This window comes from Artemia sp. Qi Xiang Cuo, chromosome 4 (assembly GCF_049724085.1).
Source record: "Artemia sp. Qi Xiang Cuo chromosome 4, ASM4972408v1, whole genome shotgun sequence".
NCBI lineage: Eukaryota > Metazoa > Arthropoda > Branchiopoda > Anostraca > Artemiidae > Artemia > Artemia sp. Qi Xiang Cuo.
In genome coordinates, this window is record NC_142797.1 from 20,731,503 (window position 1) to 20,749,747 (window position 18,245).

General features: G+C 34.1%; 2 protein-coding genes across 2 annotated transcripts in view; both read right to left on the bottom strand.

The window, feature by feature from the left end:
• Pak (serine/threonine-protein kinase PAK 3-like protein) overlaps positions 1-5,426 on the bottom strand; it is a 91,581-nt gene extending 86,155 nt beyond the window's left edge. The window contains exon 1 of the mRNA XM_089088137.1: positions 5,315-5,426. Coding sequence (XP_088944263.1) covers positions 5,315-5,373 — 59 coding nt within the window. The 5' untranslated portion in view covers positions 5,374-5,426. The remainder of the gene's footprint in view (positions 1-5,314) is intronic.
• An 8,961-nt stretch (positions 5,427-14,387) lies between these two features.
• The window catches only part of Cog7 (conserved oligomeric Golgi complex subunit 7), a 115,260-nt gene continuing 111,402 nt past the window's right edge, over positions 14,388-18,245 (bottom strand). The window contains exon 13 of the mRNA XM_089087808.1: positions 14,388-14,669. Within this exon, the coding sequence (XP_088943934.1) occupies positions 14,533-14,669 (137 nt within the window). The 3' untranslated portion in view covers positions 14,388-14,532. The remainder of the gene's footprint in view (positions 14,670-18,245) is intronic.

Here is an 18,245-nt window from a genome sequence, read left to right on the forward strand (position 1 = left end):
GGTCCCCCAGGGAGCCCTGTTGGGTCCCATTTTATTCCTTATAATGGCTAATATCCTCATCCCTGACCACAAGGCATGGAAGTATGTGGACAACCTGTCTGGACTTGATGATTGTCAACAAAATATTAAAAGCTCAATTATGACATTGCTTGATAATGTCACAAAAAAGGCTTCTTTGTCGAAAATGAAAGTTAACATTAATAAATTGTCAGTTATGACAGTTAACTTTTTAAAATAACCCCCTTCTTTCACAAACCTCATTCCTCCCAAAATCTCTGTCACATGGATTAAACTACTTGCGGTGACAATTACTGCTGACTTGAAGAGGGATGCCCATGTTCAAAACATCCTGAAACGAGCTTCCCCTTTTACGACTTTTGATAAAATTCTCTTGCCCCCCTAAGGATATTCTCCAACTTTACTGCTCTTTTATTTGGCCAATACTGGAGTCTGCTTTGTCCAGTGTGGCATTTTAATCTTTCTTCAGAGCATATGTATAAGATTGAAAATGTCAAAAACAAGCACTTAGAATCATAAATGGTTAAGGGAAGGTTCCATATCATTATCTATTAGGTAAATTCATGCTCACGATGTTGGCTGAGGGACAGGACCTCCTGTGCCTTTGTTTTGGTACCAAGACCCTGTCTGTTCCCTGATTACATTCCATCATCCCCAAACCCTAACGTCCCACCTGCAACATACCATCCTGTATAAACTCCCAAAAAGTGCCCAAACTGACTCCCATCCCCACTAAACATGAAAGATATTGGAAGAGTTTTGTTCAAGTTTTGCTGAGTTGTACAATAGCCAGGAAAACTAGTCATTCATTTTGTTATTATCTATTTATTTTTCTTTTTGACTTTTTAACTAAGTTTTGACTAATCTTTTTTATGTATATTGTACAATGAATTTTATATATATATATATATATATATATATATATATATATATATATATATATATATATATATATATATATATATATATATATATATATATATATATATATATATATATATATATGCTCCTTCTACTTTCAGCAGGAAATTATTGCTCTATGCTGACAAATCAAAGCTTCTTGGACCAGCCTTGTCATGTGAAGATAATGCCCTTCTACAAGATAATCTTGGACTGCTTGGCCAAAATCCTTTTTGCTCTTATTTTCTCTAGGTCACCCAACTCCTCTGTAAATAACAAGCAAGATCTTGGAGTCTCCATTGACAATGAACTAAAATTCAGTACCATATTTATGCTAAGAAGTCTGCTGCTGGTGCTAGTTCAACTCTGGGGCTGATTAAGCATAACCTTTCCACTTGTTCCCAAAAAGGCATCAGTCTTCTGTATAAGAGACTTCTTTGCCCCAAGCTTGAAGTTGGAAATTCTCTAACCTCCCCATAAGACATAGAAGTTTTGGGAGATGTTGAGAGACATGCCACCAAAGTGATATCTTGCATGTGGGAGCTCTCCTACCCTGTAAAACTAGTACAGGTGAAATTCCTAACACTTGTATACAGGAGAAATAAAGGTGATACCATTCTAATCTATAAGTTAATGAAGGCTAATGCTCTACAAACAAAGGCTGGATGCTGAGTGATCCTCAAAACTCAACTGGGAAGCTACAGATGATCCAACTGAACCTCACCACTAAACTAAAATGAAACAAACATCAATTCTAGCGCTTCATAGAGAAAATTTGTTAGATTGTTCCAAGCTGCTATTCAAGGTGATGAAACTTCCAGAAATGAATATAGGGCCTAATAAATATGCTGAGATGGTGATGTCAATCTATTTTCTCTGACTTTTCTTTATTTTTAGGATATACAACATTGTATTGATGGTAAATCAATACCTATCTAAATTTGACAAACCAAATAACTTATTGTTGGGTTTTCAGTCTGTTTTTGTTTGCTCTTTTTTTGAAAAGTGGAATTCCTATTACCTTGTCAGGACTATAGTTTATATTAAAGATTTTTCTTAAAAATTTATTAAATAGATTTATGTGTAAATTTCTAGGTGGCCCTATAATTTAGCTAGAATGAAAGTGAAAACATCATTTGATGCCTTTTTTATACTCTTGCATAATTCAATAATTGCTTCTTGTGCAAATTTCATCTTGAGCCCCTAAAGGGGCCCTGAAGGTATCTTATATGAATTATGAAAGAGTTTATATCATTAACTCTTTGAAAGCATAAAAAAACCTCAAATAATGTTTTCATTTTCATCCTTGCCAAATTATATGGCCCACTGCAAATTTACCATGAACTGTGCCCCCCCCCCCCTCCCAACCCCCTAATATGTAAATATATACTCTGAATTGTTGATGGCAAAGTTTTAAATTGCAAAATCCAGTGTTATTTTTTTCAACAGAATTTGAAAACCTGAAATGGTAGGAAAATAGTTTGAATTGAAAATCAAGTATTTTGCAGGTTAGATTATAACCTCTTTGTGTGGTTAGAAAAATGAAATACCTTTGGGGCCCCCTTAAGGGCTCAAGATATATTTTGCAGCAGAAGTGATTATTGTATTATGAAAGAGCATAAAAAAAGGCATCAAAGGATTTTTTCACTTTGGTCCTAGCTAAATTATAGGGCCTCCTAGAAATTTACTGATTTACAACCCTTGACACCTTGTAGGCCAGAGCACAAATATGAGGCTAAATTTTTTTTTTTTTTGTCTTATTTGAGCAGTATATCTAGACCCATATTATAAATAAGAATTTCATTATTTAAGTGTTCTTTCAGGTATAAGCCTAGTTTAGTGGCTCTTGAGATGGAAATACTTTAAGAAAACAATTCTTACTTCATAATATGCAGAATAATTGTAGCCAACACATTTTACATGCAGCCCTGCAATACTTTACTTATGCAACCTGCTGCCCATTACACTTGTTTTTCTGGTTCTTGTTTCAACAAAATTGATTTAATTTATGGGTACATAGAATTAAACAAGAAAGATACATTGGGAGAATATATTGAAAATATATAATTTGGGCTAGGCTATATATTTGCACATTAGGGGGTGGGGGGTTAAAGTATAGCAGGGCTGCATGAAACATGTGTTTCTGTTCACAAGAGACACTAAACTTGGCTTATACAATCTTTTAGTTTCATCCATTTTTTAAGATTTATACAATCTTTTAAGACTATGTAGGGGACCATTGGGGGATGCAGGGGGGCTTTGCATTATCAGAAAAGTGACTATGATATTAGTAAATAGTATAAGACAAGGAATCTAGGAATCTAGTGGCACCAATTTTATTTTATCAAGGCATTTTCTTCAGAAGAGTAATAGCCAACTGATACTCTTCAGTAATTACTTCTCTCTAGTATTACCCATAGATAATACAGGACCAGTGTTCATTGGATCAATTAGGGGTAGAGATACATAGGCTACTTCATAATACCTTCCCAGGGAATCATTGTGGCTTGGTACTTTCTAAGATAAAAAAAAATGACCAAAAGCACCACTCTTCTGAAGGAAATAGGTAAAATTCTACTTTAGTTACTTTTGTCTATCTTGGAAAGGGGTTAGGTTAGGAAAATGAAACTTTCAGGAATGTTTCTACAGGCTAAAGTATGTCCCAGGAAGGTATTTTGAAATACCTACCTCTACTCCTTCTCCCTCTAGAGGGTCCTGAAAATTGCCTACATGACAGGTACATGACCTATTGAAATTTTGACCAAACAACATTTACCTTAATTTTCATTTATCAGTTTCTTGTTCTCTGGCTTTAGTTCTGAAAATGCAATTCCTGTTATTTAAGTATGGTAATGCCATATGGGGGCCTCACTATAAAGCAGACTTAGCCAAGATAGAAAAACTTCAAAAGCAAGCCACAAAGCTTCTTCCAGACTTCAAAGAGATGAGTTATGAAGAGAGGCTATAAAAACTGCAACTTCCAACACTCAAGTACAGAAGAAAACAAGGAAACCAAATCCAGATGTACAAAATGAAAAACAAATTGGAAAAACTCAACTTTGAAAATTACTCTCAGCTCCCCAAAACTCAGACTACATGAGATCACTTGGTAAAAGTGTTCAAGCCCCATGGCCTAAATAAATCAAGAGCCAATTTCTGGAGCATAAGAGCTGTAGATGACTGGAACAGTCTCCAAGAAAGCATTGTGAAAGCAGACCCTCTAAACACATTCAAAAATGGGCTCAACTGATTCTGGAAAGAACACATGGGTAAATATTTACCAAATCATATTATTGAGTTACAACTAAGGTAAAGATACCACTTGTAGCCTTTTTTTATGCTCTTTACGGTTGTAATTATCATTTTTGCTAAAAATGTCTTTTACTCCACATTGTATATATACCAATTCAGAACATATTTTTGCACAGTAGTGGGGTAGGGATAATTTTGTTTCGGATGTAAATGAAAGGTACGTTTAAGATTTCCCCCCACCCCCCTAATGTGTAAATATAGGGGTGGGGGCTAAAATTCTTTTCTGACAAAAATGATTATCATATTCATAAAGAGCATAAAAAAGGCATCAAGTGGTATAGGCTATTCACTTTAGTTGTAACTCAATAATATGATTTGGTAAATATTTACCAACACATGTAGGCTATACACATGACTCTTAAACATCTGAGTTTATTGACTTAAAACTGTTAACACTACCATATGTGCATACTCCTCTAAAGTTGAAGTTATGCTGGGGCTCTGCTGGCCATACACTCTGGGGAGATCCTTACCCATGGTTTAAACTGCAGAATTTCAGATAGCCAGGTATCAGAGACTTGATGAACCAGCTGACAGCCATCTACAGAGTGCCATAACAGGGATGTTTCCCTAAAGGCACTGAGGATCCTGTAAGTTAATCAATGTTTTTTTTTTCAAAAGTTAGGAAATGTATTTGCATATCTTTAAAACCTTATAGGCCTAAATTGGGATTGAGCAAAATTGTGAGATTGAAAACAATTTTGTTGTACTTTATTTAAGCAGAATAGCCTATATATTTTGAAATGTTTCACTTTTATAACACACAGATTTTTCAAGGTCATCAAAAGTCAGGACCCTCTAGAGGGGGAAGGAGTGGATGTAGGTACTTCAAAATACCTTCCTGGGATATACTTTAGCCTGTAAAACCATCCCTGAAAGTTTCATTTTCCTAACCTAACCCCTTTCCAAGATAGCCAAAAGTATCTAAAGTAGAATTTTACCAGGGAATATATCAAAACGAAAAGAACAATACAGTTATAATCCTCATTTCATGCTCTCTCCAGACATCATGATTGATGACAATTTGGCCTAGGCTTGACCTATAGCACATAGGCTAAAATCTAATATTATAGGCAAAAATAACCTTGTTTGTGATGCTAATCGAACAGGAGGGGCTGGAGGTTTTTCATCCTCTTCAAGCATATTGAATTTGTAATTGACCTATCAGTAGGAAAATATGGGATTTTCGATTGCTTCTTCTATGAAATAGGACCAGCACTAACAATAAATAAAAAAAAAAAAGAAACTAATATACATGCTGAAAAGAAAAAGACAAGCAAAAAATTCACTGAAATCAAATTTTGCGAGCTCTCTCCTTGAACATGGTAGAACGCGTATAGCCTTTGATTATCTGGGCGTTATGAAAGTCCAAAGCATTTTTTTAAGGAGTAAGGATGTATTTTATACATGGGCCAAATGAATATGCCTTGGTAAATGACAGTGGGGCGTTTGTGGAAGAATTTTATTGTCACTTGACAAGGAGACAAATAAAAATATGAACATTATCATATCCAATAGACAACATTTGTGACATGCAAACCCTATAATCCACACAAACACCACTTAGATCTGATAGTTCAAGTGAGCCCGGATCAACCTGAAATGGATGATATTGCATAGTATCCGATCTCATTTCCCTTTAGAACACTTATTATAAGCATTGACACCAATATTTTATGAAAAAGAATTTTGAATCCTCTCATCCCATAACGCACGAATTCAGATTTCATAACTTAAATGTTAATGTTTGAGTGAATTTCGTCAAACATAAGTAATTTATATTGTTTTTTTAATTACAGATTTTTACTCAGTTTAATTTGTTTATCTTTTTTTTCTTTCTACGTTATAAAACGAAAGGGATTGTTTACATCATTGATAAATCATGTAATTACTTCTGCATTTTATAGTGTTTATATCTTTTTTTTCGTTCTTCGTACTTAACAAAAAGGGACTGTTTCCAGCATGAACAAAAAATGTACTAACAAACGCAGTTTAATTTGTTTATATTTTTCTTTTCGTTCGACGGTAAATAAAAAAATGAAAATTTTATAGCAGGGAAAACAAATTGCATAGCCTAAGGATCGTCAAATACATTTTTAGAACAGTATTGAACTCCAGAAGAAGTATATAGTATTGCTGTTTTATATAACAGCAAGTACTTTCAATATATAGCTAATACTACGACAATAGCTTATCTTGTTCCATATCAATTTCTCCCATTACTCGTCTTGGCATTCAAGTCAACTTGAACATAGCCATAAAGATATTTTTAGTCATTTTTATTCTTCAACCTGCTCTGTAAACTCTTAATTTGTATACGAAGTTTAAATGTGCTACGATGGCATTCATAAGCTTCTAGTTCTTTTTCTCGTTTTTCGCACTGATTATTGGGCTTCCCTTTTCGAATTCATCCAATTTCTGCAAGCATGAAGAGTATGATCCTAGTAACAACGAAGTTTCTTTAGATTCACACTCATTTAGCTATACAGCATTGCCTCCAAGTCAGCGGATAGGGAATAGTTGATAAGAACATCAATTGATGCCATGGGCACCCATATGAAGATTAGTTTAATCAAAATGTTGGTGGTAATGATCTGTAAGTAAACAGTAACTCAGGCCAGTAGTAATTGAAACTCTTAAAAAAACAGAATTTTGATAGCAATTAATATATCAAAACGATAAGCTTCTCATGCTGATTTCCAATATATGGAAGTAATTAAGTTTAATGTTATACATCGAAAGCTAACAGTGTGAAAATGTTTTCCCTAATTTCAGAAAAGGAAGAAAATATTCCCATAAAGCCAAGTGATCTTAATGAAAATCCTGCTATGATATTTACCATATCAAAAAACTCCACTGTAGAAATCTCAAGCTCCTAACTACAAAACTGTGGGATCTTGCATTTGTTTTCCCAGAAGAAAGATCACGGATACGAGTTTAATTGTTTTTGTTTTCCTATGGGCATCGTACCAAACCAATAGTTCTAGAAAAATCAAAGGAGGGTTCGGTCGCTCGAACAGAAATCAAATTCTTATGGCCTTTTTTTCAGTGATTAGTTAAAGAAACTTTCCGGAAAAAAAGTTCTCGAATAAAAGTAAAGAGCCATGTTAAACTTAAGACCAGCAGATATAAATTAATATAATAATTCAAATTAAAAACGACAGGAAATTACTTTTGAAGAAAAATTGAAACTCAGCACGGACAGAAATTAAGTAAACAACCATAGCAAACATGCAGACAGTAGGTACATATATAGATGATTAGGTAAATCATAAAACGAGTAAAAATTAAATTGAATATTCAAGTCAAAATTAAAGCAAACAAAAATCACTACAAACAGGAGTTTGGCTACTGCCGAATGTTGGGCGATATTTTGATTAATCGATATATCGAGTTTTACTTTCAATATTCGATATATTGATATCACGATTTCGGATCAGTTTTTTAATATACATTTTCTTGAAACCCAGGTCAAGATATGTGGCGATTGCAACGGGTGAGACTTGACCAAGGTTTATACGCCTAAAATACATTTTGTTCACGAAAGGTTTTTGAAGCTCATCAGCCGAATTTAAGAGCCCACCAAAATCTACCTGAACAAAGCAGTGTCTCAAATTTTAAACGAATGCAAGAGCTTCGAGCTGGAGGATAGATTTCATATTCGAATTTAATGGTCGCCCTTTGATAGGGCGTACGCTTAGCAACCACGTTTGAATAACACCCTACTCACTACTTTACCGAGAAGCGCAAGCGAGCTTGTTACCGACTCTTTCAAATTTTGTAGACTACGCAACATAGTGAGAAGCGAATTCCATCTAGTGGTCACATCAGGTTTCAGTTTTTTGGTGCAAACATTGTCAATAGAGATTTGAACCTGGAAAAACTTGTCGGTAGCTACAACACTACGTCTGAAAAATCTGACAATATTTCTAGCCTTTTGGACGAGAGGCAACAGTTCAGCAGTATCATTAATGGCACCCCCAACCTGAAATTTAGAGTATTTGTGAGACACGAAACATGTGTCCATCCTGTACCTACTTGCGGCCCGAACTGCATTTGCTCCATTATCAGTTACTACAGCAACAGCCGCTTCCTTAATCCTCCACTCAGTGGCAATTTTTATAAGGTGAGGCTTAATAGCATCAGCAGTATATATGTTTTTTCAGACTGAGAAAATTCATCCTGTCTGATTGGCTAATTTAGCTTTGATAACATTCACAATCCAAACTTTTCATTATAAAATCGTTTTTTGTGAACTTTTCATTCTCAGTTGGTAATAAGTCACACGTATCTGACTCGGGAGCCGAAAGTGAATTCTTGCAAAAAAGATGCCAGGGTAAGATAAGGATAAATAAAATCAATTATAGATGAAAGAATTCAAACCTGCAAAGAATCTCGAAGATGTATGCTGAAAAGTTGCAGAATGTTCATGTGGTGAATTTTCCGCTGGAATATAGGGGGTTAGAAACCCCAAAAAATATCAGTTTCAACAATACGTTTCAATGTTTGATATTAGGTCCGATATATCGATATATGAATATCGATATCAAATATCGCCCAACACTAATACTGCCTCCTTCCCCTCCCCTACCCGTAAAAGTAAAAAACCTACTGCATCAACTGCGTTTTATTGAAAACTGTATATGTCTTGAATAGTCCTTGGAAACAGTGGCGTAATTTCGTCAAAATCCTGGGGGGAGGGGGCAATTTGGAGCCAATTTCCCCAAATCAGGTGAAAATGAGAGTGAAAACAGAAAAATGATCCATATATTACCACATAGGTAAAGATACACTAAAGAAAACTGACCTGTTTCTCTGGATACTTTAACTATGCAGGCTTGTCTTAGTTTTGACAAGATTTTTTTGCAGAAACTAAATTTCGGCTCGGGGGGCAAACTGAGGTTTGGGGGGACCTGGTTCTGGAGGGGGCAGTCTCCCCCAGCCCCATAGTAAATTACGCCCCTGCTTGAAAAGAACGAATAAAAATAAACTAAATATTTGATGTATAGTAATATTAATTACTGAAAGCTCAGCATTTCAAGATTTTATTTCACCGTATTTTTTATTTTTTAATGTTGTACACATAAAAGATAATTTGATTCCGTAAAGCGCAAATGACACAGTAGGCCTAACACTTTCCGGAGGGGAGGGGAGAGGAGTTAGCGGAGGGGGGAAGGGGATTAAGATTTATTTATTCATTTACATTAAAACCTGATTTCTGTATGTTTGCTAGGATTGTTTATGTATTTTCCGTTTATTTTGGATTTAAGTTATCTTTGATAGTAATTTCTGGTCGCTTTGAGTTTCAATTTTTATATGAATTTTTTCTGCTGGTCTTAAGTATAATGCGGTTCTTTAATTTTGATCTTCTTTTTCGGAAATTTTTTATATATAATTTTCGTTCGTTTTTGATTAAAAATATCTCAAGCCTTTAAATATTCCCTAATTCGACACAAAAGTTTTTTTTTAACAACAAAGTTCCAAAACATAAATCTAATCTTTTTTCTACATTAAGTTTCAAAGTTCAACCTCCCCCTAAACATTCCCTGACATTAGTTAAAAGTAGATATCGTATCAGTTGCTAGCAGTCACAGTTGCCAGGTTATCATAGTTGGAAGTAGCCACAGTTGTAGTCGTAACCAGTTTTATTTGCAGCAACAATAGTAGTAGTAGGGGCCCTGAAAGTTCCAAGTTAATACCCTTACCTGACCCGTTCCAAGATATTGCAGATACAGTTTCTTTTGATTTAGCTCAACGTAGTCCTCAACACTTAGCAAACTTTTGCTTTAATACCCTTAGGTTTACTGAACATATACAGGATCAAACATTCTCCCCTTACCCATTGACTAATTCTACATGTAAAAAATAGACAAATTGCATAATTTACATTTTCCCCCAGAGAAATAGCTATTAGATGTAAGAAATATTTCAAATAAAATGACTTTTTAAGATCTCTATCAGTGTTAAAGGAACATCTAAAAGGGCAAGAGCGGGGCGGTTGCCCTCCATTTTTATTTCAGAATCCCCCTCAACATGCCTTTAAAGCAGTGGTGTAATTCTGCCAAAATCCTGAGGGGAAGGGGCCAGTTGGAGCCGATTTTCCCAGCTCAAGTGAAAATGACAGTGAAAAATGAATCATATAGTACCATAAGGCAATGGTATACTAAAATAAACTGATCTGTTTCTGTGGATGCTTGAATTATGTAGGTCTATCTTAGCTTTGACAAGATTTGTGATGACGCCAAATTTCAGCTGGGGGGCAAACTGGGCCACAGTTAATTACACCCCTGCTTTAAAGTTTCAACTTAATACCCTTAGCTGTTCCTTAGATATTGCTGTTGTGTCCTTTTGACAACCCCTCCGCATATAGTATATTTTGATTTTGTTTGACATCCCTCTCAAGATTTTCTAAAAGTTTCACATTAATACCCTTAGCTTTTTTGAAGACTCAGGATAAAACACACCCTTCTGTCTCAATAAACCACCTTGTATATAAACAATGGGCAACTTCTATAACTTACCACACCTGCCCCATGGGGTACTGGGGTTATGTCATCCCTGGAGGTATGGGTATTTACTTCGGAAGATTTTGAACAACATGGCATTGCAAAATTTTGATCAGACATCTTTGGAGGGAGGAAATCTAAAAGGAGCACAGGAGGGAGACGGGTTGTCCCCTGACCACATTTTAACATTCTCCTCAATATGCTCTGAAAATACAAACTTTATACCCTCAGCCGTTCTTGAGATGAGGCAGATACGCATTTTCGATTAATTTGATACACATAGTATCTTTTGATTTATTTGAACACGCCCCTCAAAATTCCCCCAAGTTTCATCTTAATACCCTTATCTTTTTCGAACATACATAGAATCGAAACTCTTCTCCCTTTTCTTACATACAAAAAGAACGAACCGTATACATTACAATCCTTGCCTCGGGGGTTGGGCGCATGGCATCCCTGGGAGTATACCTATTAAACCTTTTGACTAGTTTGAACAATTCGGGCTATTTTGAACAAATTGGCTATCTCAAAAGTTTGACATGATGCATTTGGAGAAAAAAGACATTGGGGGGGGGGGGGCTGGTTGCCCTCAGAACACTTTTAGATCTTAAAAAGGGCACTAGAACTTCTGATTTTCAATCGAATGAACCCCTTCCGAAGTTTATACGACCCCCCTTCCCAATTCAGTACAATGTGGCAAAAAAAAAAATAATTATAAATAAATTAATAATAATACATTAAAGCCTTATAGATCTGTACTATAGGCAACGCTATAACGTCGCCTCTGACCTAACCATCCTCTTGGTTAGGCTTGTGCATGATCTGAAAAACGATCAGAAATTAAATAAAAAAAAAAACAAGTTTTTTTTATGAAAGTAAGGAGTAACATTAAAATTTAAAACAAACAAAAATCATTCTATATATGAGGGGGGTCGCCCCCTCCTCAAACTATCGCTCTTCACGATAAACTTTTACTTTGTGTCCCAATTCTTTAAAAACAACTACTGAAACATAAGCAGCATTGAATTTGGATGCCCTTTTTTTTAAGGAACTATAAGACTTTAGCGTATAGAGCGAGGGGGTTGAGGAGCGGGCAGTCCTCCTCATATACGGAATAACCACTATTTGTTTGAAGATTTAATGTTGTTCCTTACTTTCATCTTAAAAAAAATGTTTTTTGTTATTTAATTAATCCAATGATATCAGAGGAAAACAGAGCAGGTCATTTCTTTTTCGTAACGCTACTTTCTTAAATAGTCACTGTTACTTTCAAAAATTATTATGAAAAGCTTTATTGTAAATAATTTAAATTTAACATATTGTAGATTAACAGATAATAAAAGAGAAATTATAACTATTTAAACATATAAATATATTTATATGTTGTATATTAAAGTTATCAATTTTTATGTAAAAATTTAAAAATTCCAAAATTACTAACGATGACGTTAGAGTTGAAAAATAAAAACCGAAATTGGGCAATGTAATAAATATATATTTTTATCAACTATATTCCACTTTGATGACACCATATATGTTAATCCTTATTGAAATCTCATATCCCTCGTCTTGGATCCCCCTACACTTCATTCTTAATGATCCCCTTGTCCCTCAGCACCATAAATCATTCCGTAAGCTTCATTGCTAATGCAAATGGCTACATATAAAAATTCGAAAGGTAATTTTTAGACAACAAAAATGAATTTTATTCTCAATATGTTCCACAAAGTATAAATTTAACCTTTAAAATTTTGTAATTATTGATTATCGTTAGGAAATGGGCGGGGTATCTTAAATCAAACAGTTTGTGGTAACAAAGTGTAAGTAAGGAGTGACCCAGCTCAATATTAACCAAAACTCTAAAAAACGAAATTTTGATACCAATAGATACGTCAAAAGAATCAGATTTTAATGCTGATTTCAAATATATAAATTTCATCAAGTTTAGTCTTACCCATCAAAAGTTACGCGCATGAGAAAATTTGCCTGATTTTCGAAAAAAGGGGGTAACACCCCCTAAAAGTTATAGAGCCTTAATGAAAATCACGCCATCAGGTTCAGCGTACAACAGAACCCTACTGTAGAGGTTTCAAGCAAATATCTGCAAAAATGTGGAATTTTGTATTTTTTGCCAGAAGAAAGATGACAGATGCGTGTTTATTTTATTTTTTTTCCAGGGGTGATCATATCGACACAGTGGTCCTAGAATATCGTGGGAGGGCTCATTCGAACGGAAATTAAAAGTTCTAGTTCCCTTTTTAAGTGACAAAAAAATGGAGGGTAACTAGGCCCCCTCCCACGCTAATTTTTTTCCCAAATTAACCGAATCAAAATTTTGAGATATTCATTTTGTTCAGCATGGTCGAAAATATAATAAATATGTCTTTTAGGATGACTTAATTCCTTAATTAATTAATATTTAAAGAATTGGAACAAAATTCGAACTTTAGCGTAAAGAGCGAGGTATTTACTAGGGAATGAACCCCCTAATATAGGTAATAAAAATATACGAATATAGAAGTTCGTTACGTAAGTTAATTCGTAAGTTACGTATATTTGTTACTAATAAAAACGTTCGTAAATAAAATTTAACAACTTTCGAGAAAGCCAGTTAACCTAATAAAAGTAAAATGAATATGCAAATTTTGCTTTAATTATTCATGTACGGTGAGCCAAAATCAAAACCTGTATTAATTAAAAACGTTCAGAAATTAAATAAAAAAAAATAAGTTTTTTAACTGAAAGCAAGGAGCGACATTAGAACTTAAAACGAACAGAAATTATTCCGTATATGAAAGGGGCTGTCCCCTCTTCAAGGCCTCACTCTTTGCGCTAAAGTTTGACTCTGTCTCACAACTTCATGTTTTTAAACAATAAAGATTCAACATTTATCATCCACACTTATAAATTATTTGAGATGTCTCTTTTCTACCATCACGACCAATTGCAAAAAAGTTAATGAACAGGATTAAATAAATAACTAAATGAATTAAATAGATAAATCACCCACTTTTATAGCGTATTAAATAAAACAAAATAAGTTTTTTTAAACTGAAAGTAAGGAGCAACATTAAAACTTAAAACGAACAGAAATTATTCCGTATATGAAAGGGGCTGTCCCCTCCTGAACGCCTCACTCTTTATGCTAAGTTAAATTGTTTTATTATTTTCGGTAGTTTTACATTGTTTAGAAACTAAATATAATGTCGCAATGATCATGACTTTTTAAACAAGATCCAAATAAAGTTTATATTATATTCTGTAGTATAGTTTATACATTTGGTATAGGACAAAAACAAATCAACTACATCTTCTAACTTTATAAGGGAAGCCTAGCAACATAGGTCTGAAGCGACATAGGTTTGATACTAGCGACATAGGTCTGATCGATCAGAATTCAGTGAAACTTTTAGGAATGGACTGATAGCCTAAGTTACATTCCGACGTTTTCACACAACCTATATCCATTCCTTCCCTATTCCTAAGGCTTAGAAGATTGCCTTGAAGACACCAGGCTGAACTTCGGGAAAAAAAAAATGAAAAAAAAAATGATTAAAAAATGATAAAAAAAAGATTAAAAAAATGATTTGAGACTTATTATCGGTTTGAGACTACATTACTTAGAAATTCAGAAAAAGTCAACAACTAATATCTTCATCATAACTGATGCACTTTTATTTCACTCACAAAACAAAATGGCCTACTCCTTGGTAATTTACACTTGTAAAAACTCTGTTTATGACTTGAAAAAGAAACAAACAGAAAAAACAAAATTAAATCCCAAACCAAAAATACTTCATTGGAATAATTTTTCCAGAGTGTCCTTGAGATTAAACGGTGTTGTTGTTTCACTTCCTTTAAGATAACTTAAAATTTCACATAAAGGAGATGACAACTCCAAACCCATGTCCTCAAATATGTTACTCAGATATACTGAAAAAAAAAATTGCATCACTGCATAATAGAACATGCACAAAACTGTTAAAAAACAACTCAATTATCATAATGATGCCTGCACGCAAGACGCGAGAGGAAAAAGTCCTTAACCTTGGTACTCAAAACCCTAAAATAGAAAATTTCCGGAATTAGATCACTAAAAACAGCAAAAATTCGATTAGAACAAAATTTAGGTTACTAGAGAAAGAGAAAATTTGGTTTGAATAAAATTCAGTTTACTAAAAAGAGCAAAAATTCGGTTTGAGCAAAATTTGGGTCAAAATTTAGGTTACTAAAAAGAGCAAAAATTCGGTTTGAGCAAAATTTGGGTCAAAATTTAGGTTACTAAAAAGAGCAAAAATTCGGTTTGAGCAAAATTTGGGTCAAAATTTAGGTTACTAAAAAGAGCGAAAATTCGGTTTCAGCAAAATTTGGGTCAAAATTTAGGTTACTAAAGAGCAAAAATTCGGTTTGAGCAAAATTTGGGTCAAAATTCAGTTTACTAAAAAGAGCAAAAATTCGGTTTGAGCAAAATTTGGGTCAAAATTTAGGTTACTAAAAAGAGCGAAAATTCGGTTTGAGCAAAATTTGGGTCAAAATTTAGGTTACTAAAAAGAGCAAAAATTCGGTTTGAGCAAAATTTGGGCCAAAATTTAGGTCAATAAAAAGAGCAAAAATTTGATAAAAAATCTAGGTCACTAAAAAGAGCGAAAATTTAGGCCCCTGAGATCAACATTCATCCAGGATACCATTCCTTATAAAAAAAATTCATACACTTATGCTTGTTAATTTACACGTACGTGAGAAGTATTTCACGTACGTGAGAAAGAATTCCCTCTTCAGAGTATTTTCGAGATTTCTCCAAGGATATTTTAAATGTTTCGAGATCTCTCCAATTCTTTTGAATGTTTTCATTTTTATAACCTTAAGAAATCAAAAATTAACTAAGATTTTAAGGAATAAATATCAGCATATGTATAAACTGACAATGAACATTTAAATCAGTAAATTCATTTGATTTTTTTCAGTAAAGTACAAATTATATTCTGGTTTTAGGAAACATATGGGTTTAGAACCCTATTCATATTAATTTCTGCTCGTTTTGACTTTGACTCTGTTATTTATTTTAATTTCTGTTTGGTTTGTTTTCATTTACTTATTGATATTGATTTGTGAAAGTTGTATGCTTGGTACATAATTTGATTCTATTTTTGTTCATTTTTGGTTTAATGGAGTTCTTTACTTGTTTTTTGAAAAACTTATTTTGTGGAAAAAGATTTTTTAATTAATTATAATATACAGTAAGGTAAACCATTATACTAAGATTAACTATGACTGTACTATTTGTTTATAATCGGAAAATCATATACAAGAAAGAAAGAAAGAAAAACAAACATTAGATAAAACCACATTTGTTAAATAGGAAGCAAACAGACTTTAGAACCACTTCTCCCTGATCAAAAATGGAAGATAGAAGAAAATTAGAAAACATAACTCAATTAGTCCTGCGGTAAGGTCACACGCAACAGTGAGGCCACGATTTCCTAGCCAGTAAAAGCAGTCTTGGAAGAACTAATTAACAACATAACTGTTAAATAACTTGGAATAACAATATAAACTATGCTGATGTGTTTAATGATGCTGATTACTAAACTATACTGATTGAATAACGATTTAAACCATACTAAGTATTTAAACCTTACTAATGGGCTTTCGATATCAAAGCAGAATTTTGCCCACTCGACTTTTTTGAAAAAAAAAAGTCAAATTACAAGCACAAACTGAATACCCAAGCTTGGGCAGCCCCAGCTGATGAAACTGATCGCTACCACTTACACCTTATCCCTGCCGCATCGAACATCCCTCAATTCCACCACCTCCTGTCCAGCTCACCTCAATAGCACAACCTCAACGAGTCATTGTTCCGGCAAGTGGCTCTTATGAGGAGTCGATGAAAGCACCAAACATTGGTCTAGGCCCTTACCGTCCATCCCAAAGTCCTTAATCATCCTGCCCCCAACGGTACAAAAGCATATACCCCAAAGGCTCCTCTTCATTCACCTTTGTCCAATCCCAACCTTCATCAACACCAACGAATGGTAAAACGGACAACCCTCCGTTAACCAACCATTGATCATGTATAAGTTCCCTCATAACCTTACCTAAGACGAATGCTCGGTCACGACATTTTCTTTTCTTCAGAATGCTCAACCGTCTTTCGAACCTCCTATTGCTTCCGAGCTAATAAGTCATAAAATAACTTTACTTGGTGTGGTGATTTCTTCTGACCTCTCATGGTGGGAGAATACAAAGACAATTGTAAAAAAAGCTAACAGCGCATTCCAAATGCTAAAAACACTGAAAAAATTTCGAGTTCCTAAGGATAAGCTGAAACAAATATTTTACACTTTCATCCGCCCCTTAGTTGAATATGCTTGTCCGGGTAAGCACTTTGCCCTTACCCAGGATGAAACTGATAAAATAGAACGAGTTCAGATGAGATCACTGCAAATCATTTATGGCGGTTCCCCTCTACCTTACTCCTTTTACCTCAAGGAATTTAAACTTGAATCCCTTTCTTCCCGCCGAGATAAATTATGCCAAAAATTTGGCTCCTCCCCCCTTCAACATCCCATCTACCGATCATTCCTTCCCCCCACTTTTGTCCCTATAAGATCTCGTCCCCCCAGGGAAGTGGCTGAGAAGATTCCGAAACTAACCCCAGTCCACTGTAACACCATGCGCTACAGTAAAAGTTTTGTGCCAAGCTTTGTGAAATATTAAAATGATCTCTAGTGTTTTTATTGTTTAGTTTATTTTATCCTGACGAAGTTTTATCAGACAGTTTTACCCTCAATCTCTAGTGTTTTTATCCTTTGGTTTATTTATCCTGACAAAGTTTGATCAGACAACTTTATTTTGCTAATTATGACCAAGAGACATCATCTTTGGGCTTTGCCCACGAGAGCTATGTCTTGTTTTTGAATTAAATGAAAATGAATTGAATGAATTACCTAGTCCCTTAAAAATATTAACAAAAATGTCGAAGCTTTACTAAGATAGAAAATTAATACGAAAATAAGAAATTTAATTTTTTTTATTTTTTTTTATTCTAAGCTCAGAGCCAGTACTTTGATAAATTCCTCCAGCTATCAAACAAATTCTGTTTCCAATCCTTCAAATTTGTTTTGGAGACTGAAGTTTTGGAAAAAATGAAGAAAATCTTAGGGTGAATCTTAGGGTGAATATAACAATAATCTCATTTTGCTACTGACCAAATTTTCCCAGAACAGAATTTATTTGAGAAGAATTTGAGTTGAACATTGATTTTATGCCTGGAAAGTACTCAAACCGTGGTTTTTTCTAATTTTTAAACCCATTGTTGCAACATAAACTCTCGAAAACTACCAGATACGAATAGATTGAAAAATTCCCTCATTTGGGAAAATACGAATAAATTAATTTTCCTTTGCAGATATAATAATAATAACTTATATCTCCTCTATACATAAATGAATGAAAAAACACGAGTCTCGAAAATAAACGAAAGGAAAACTATAAATTAACCAATAC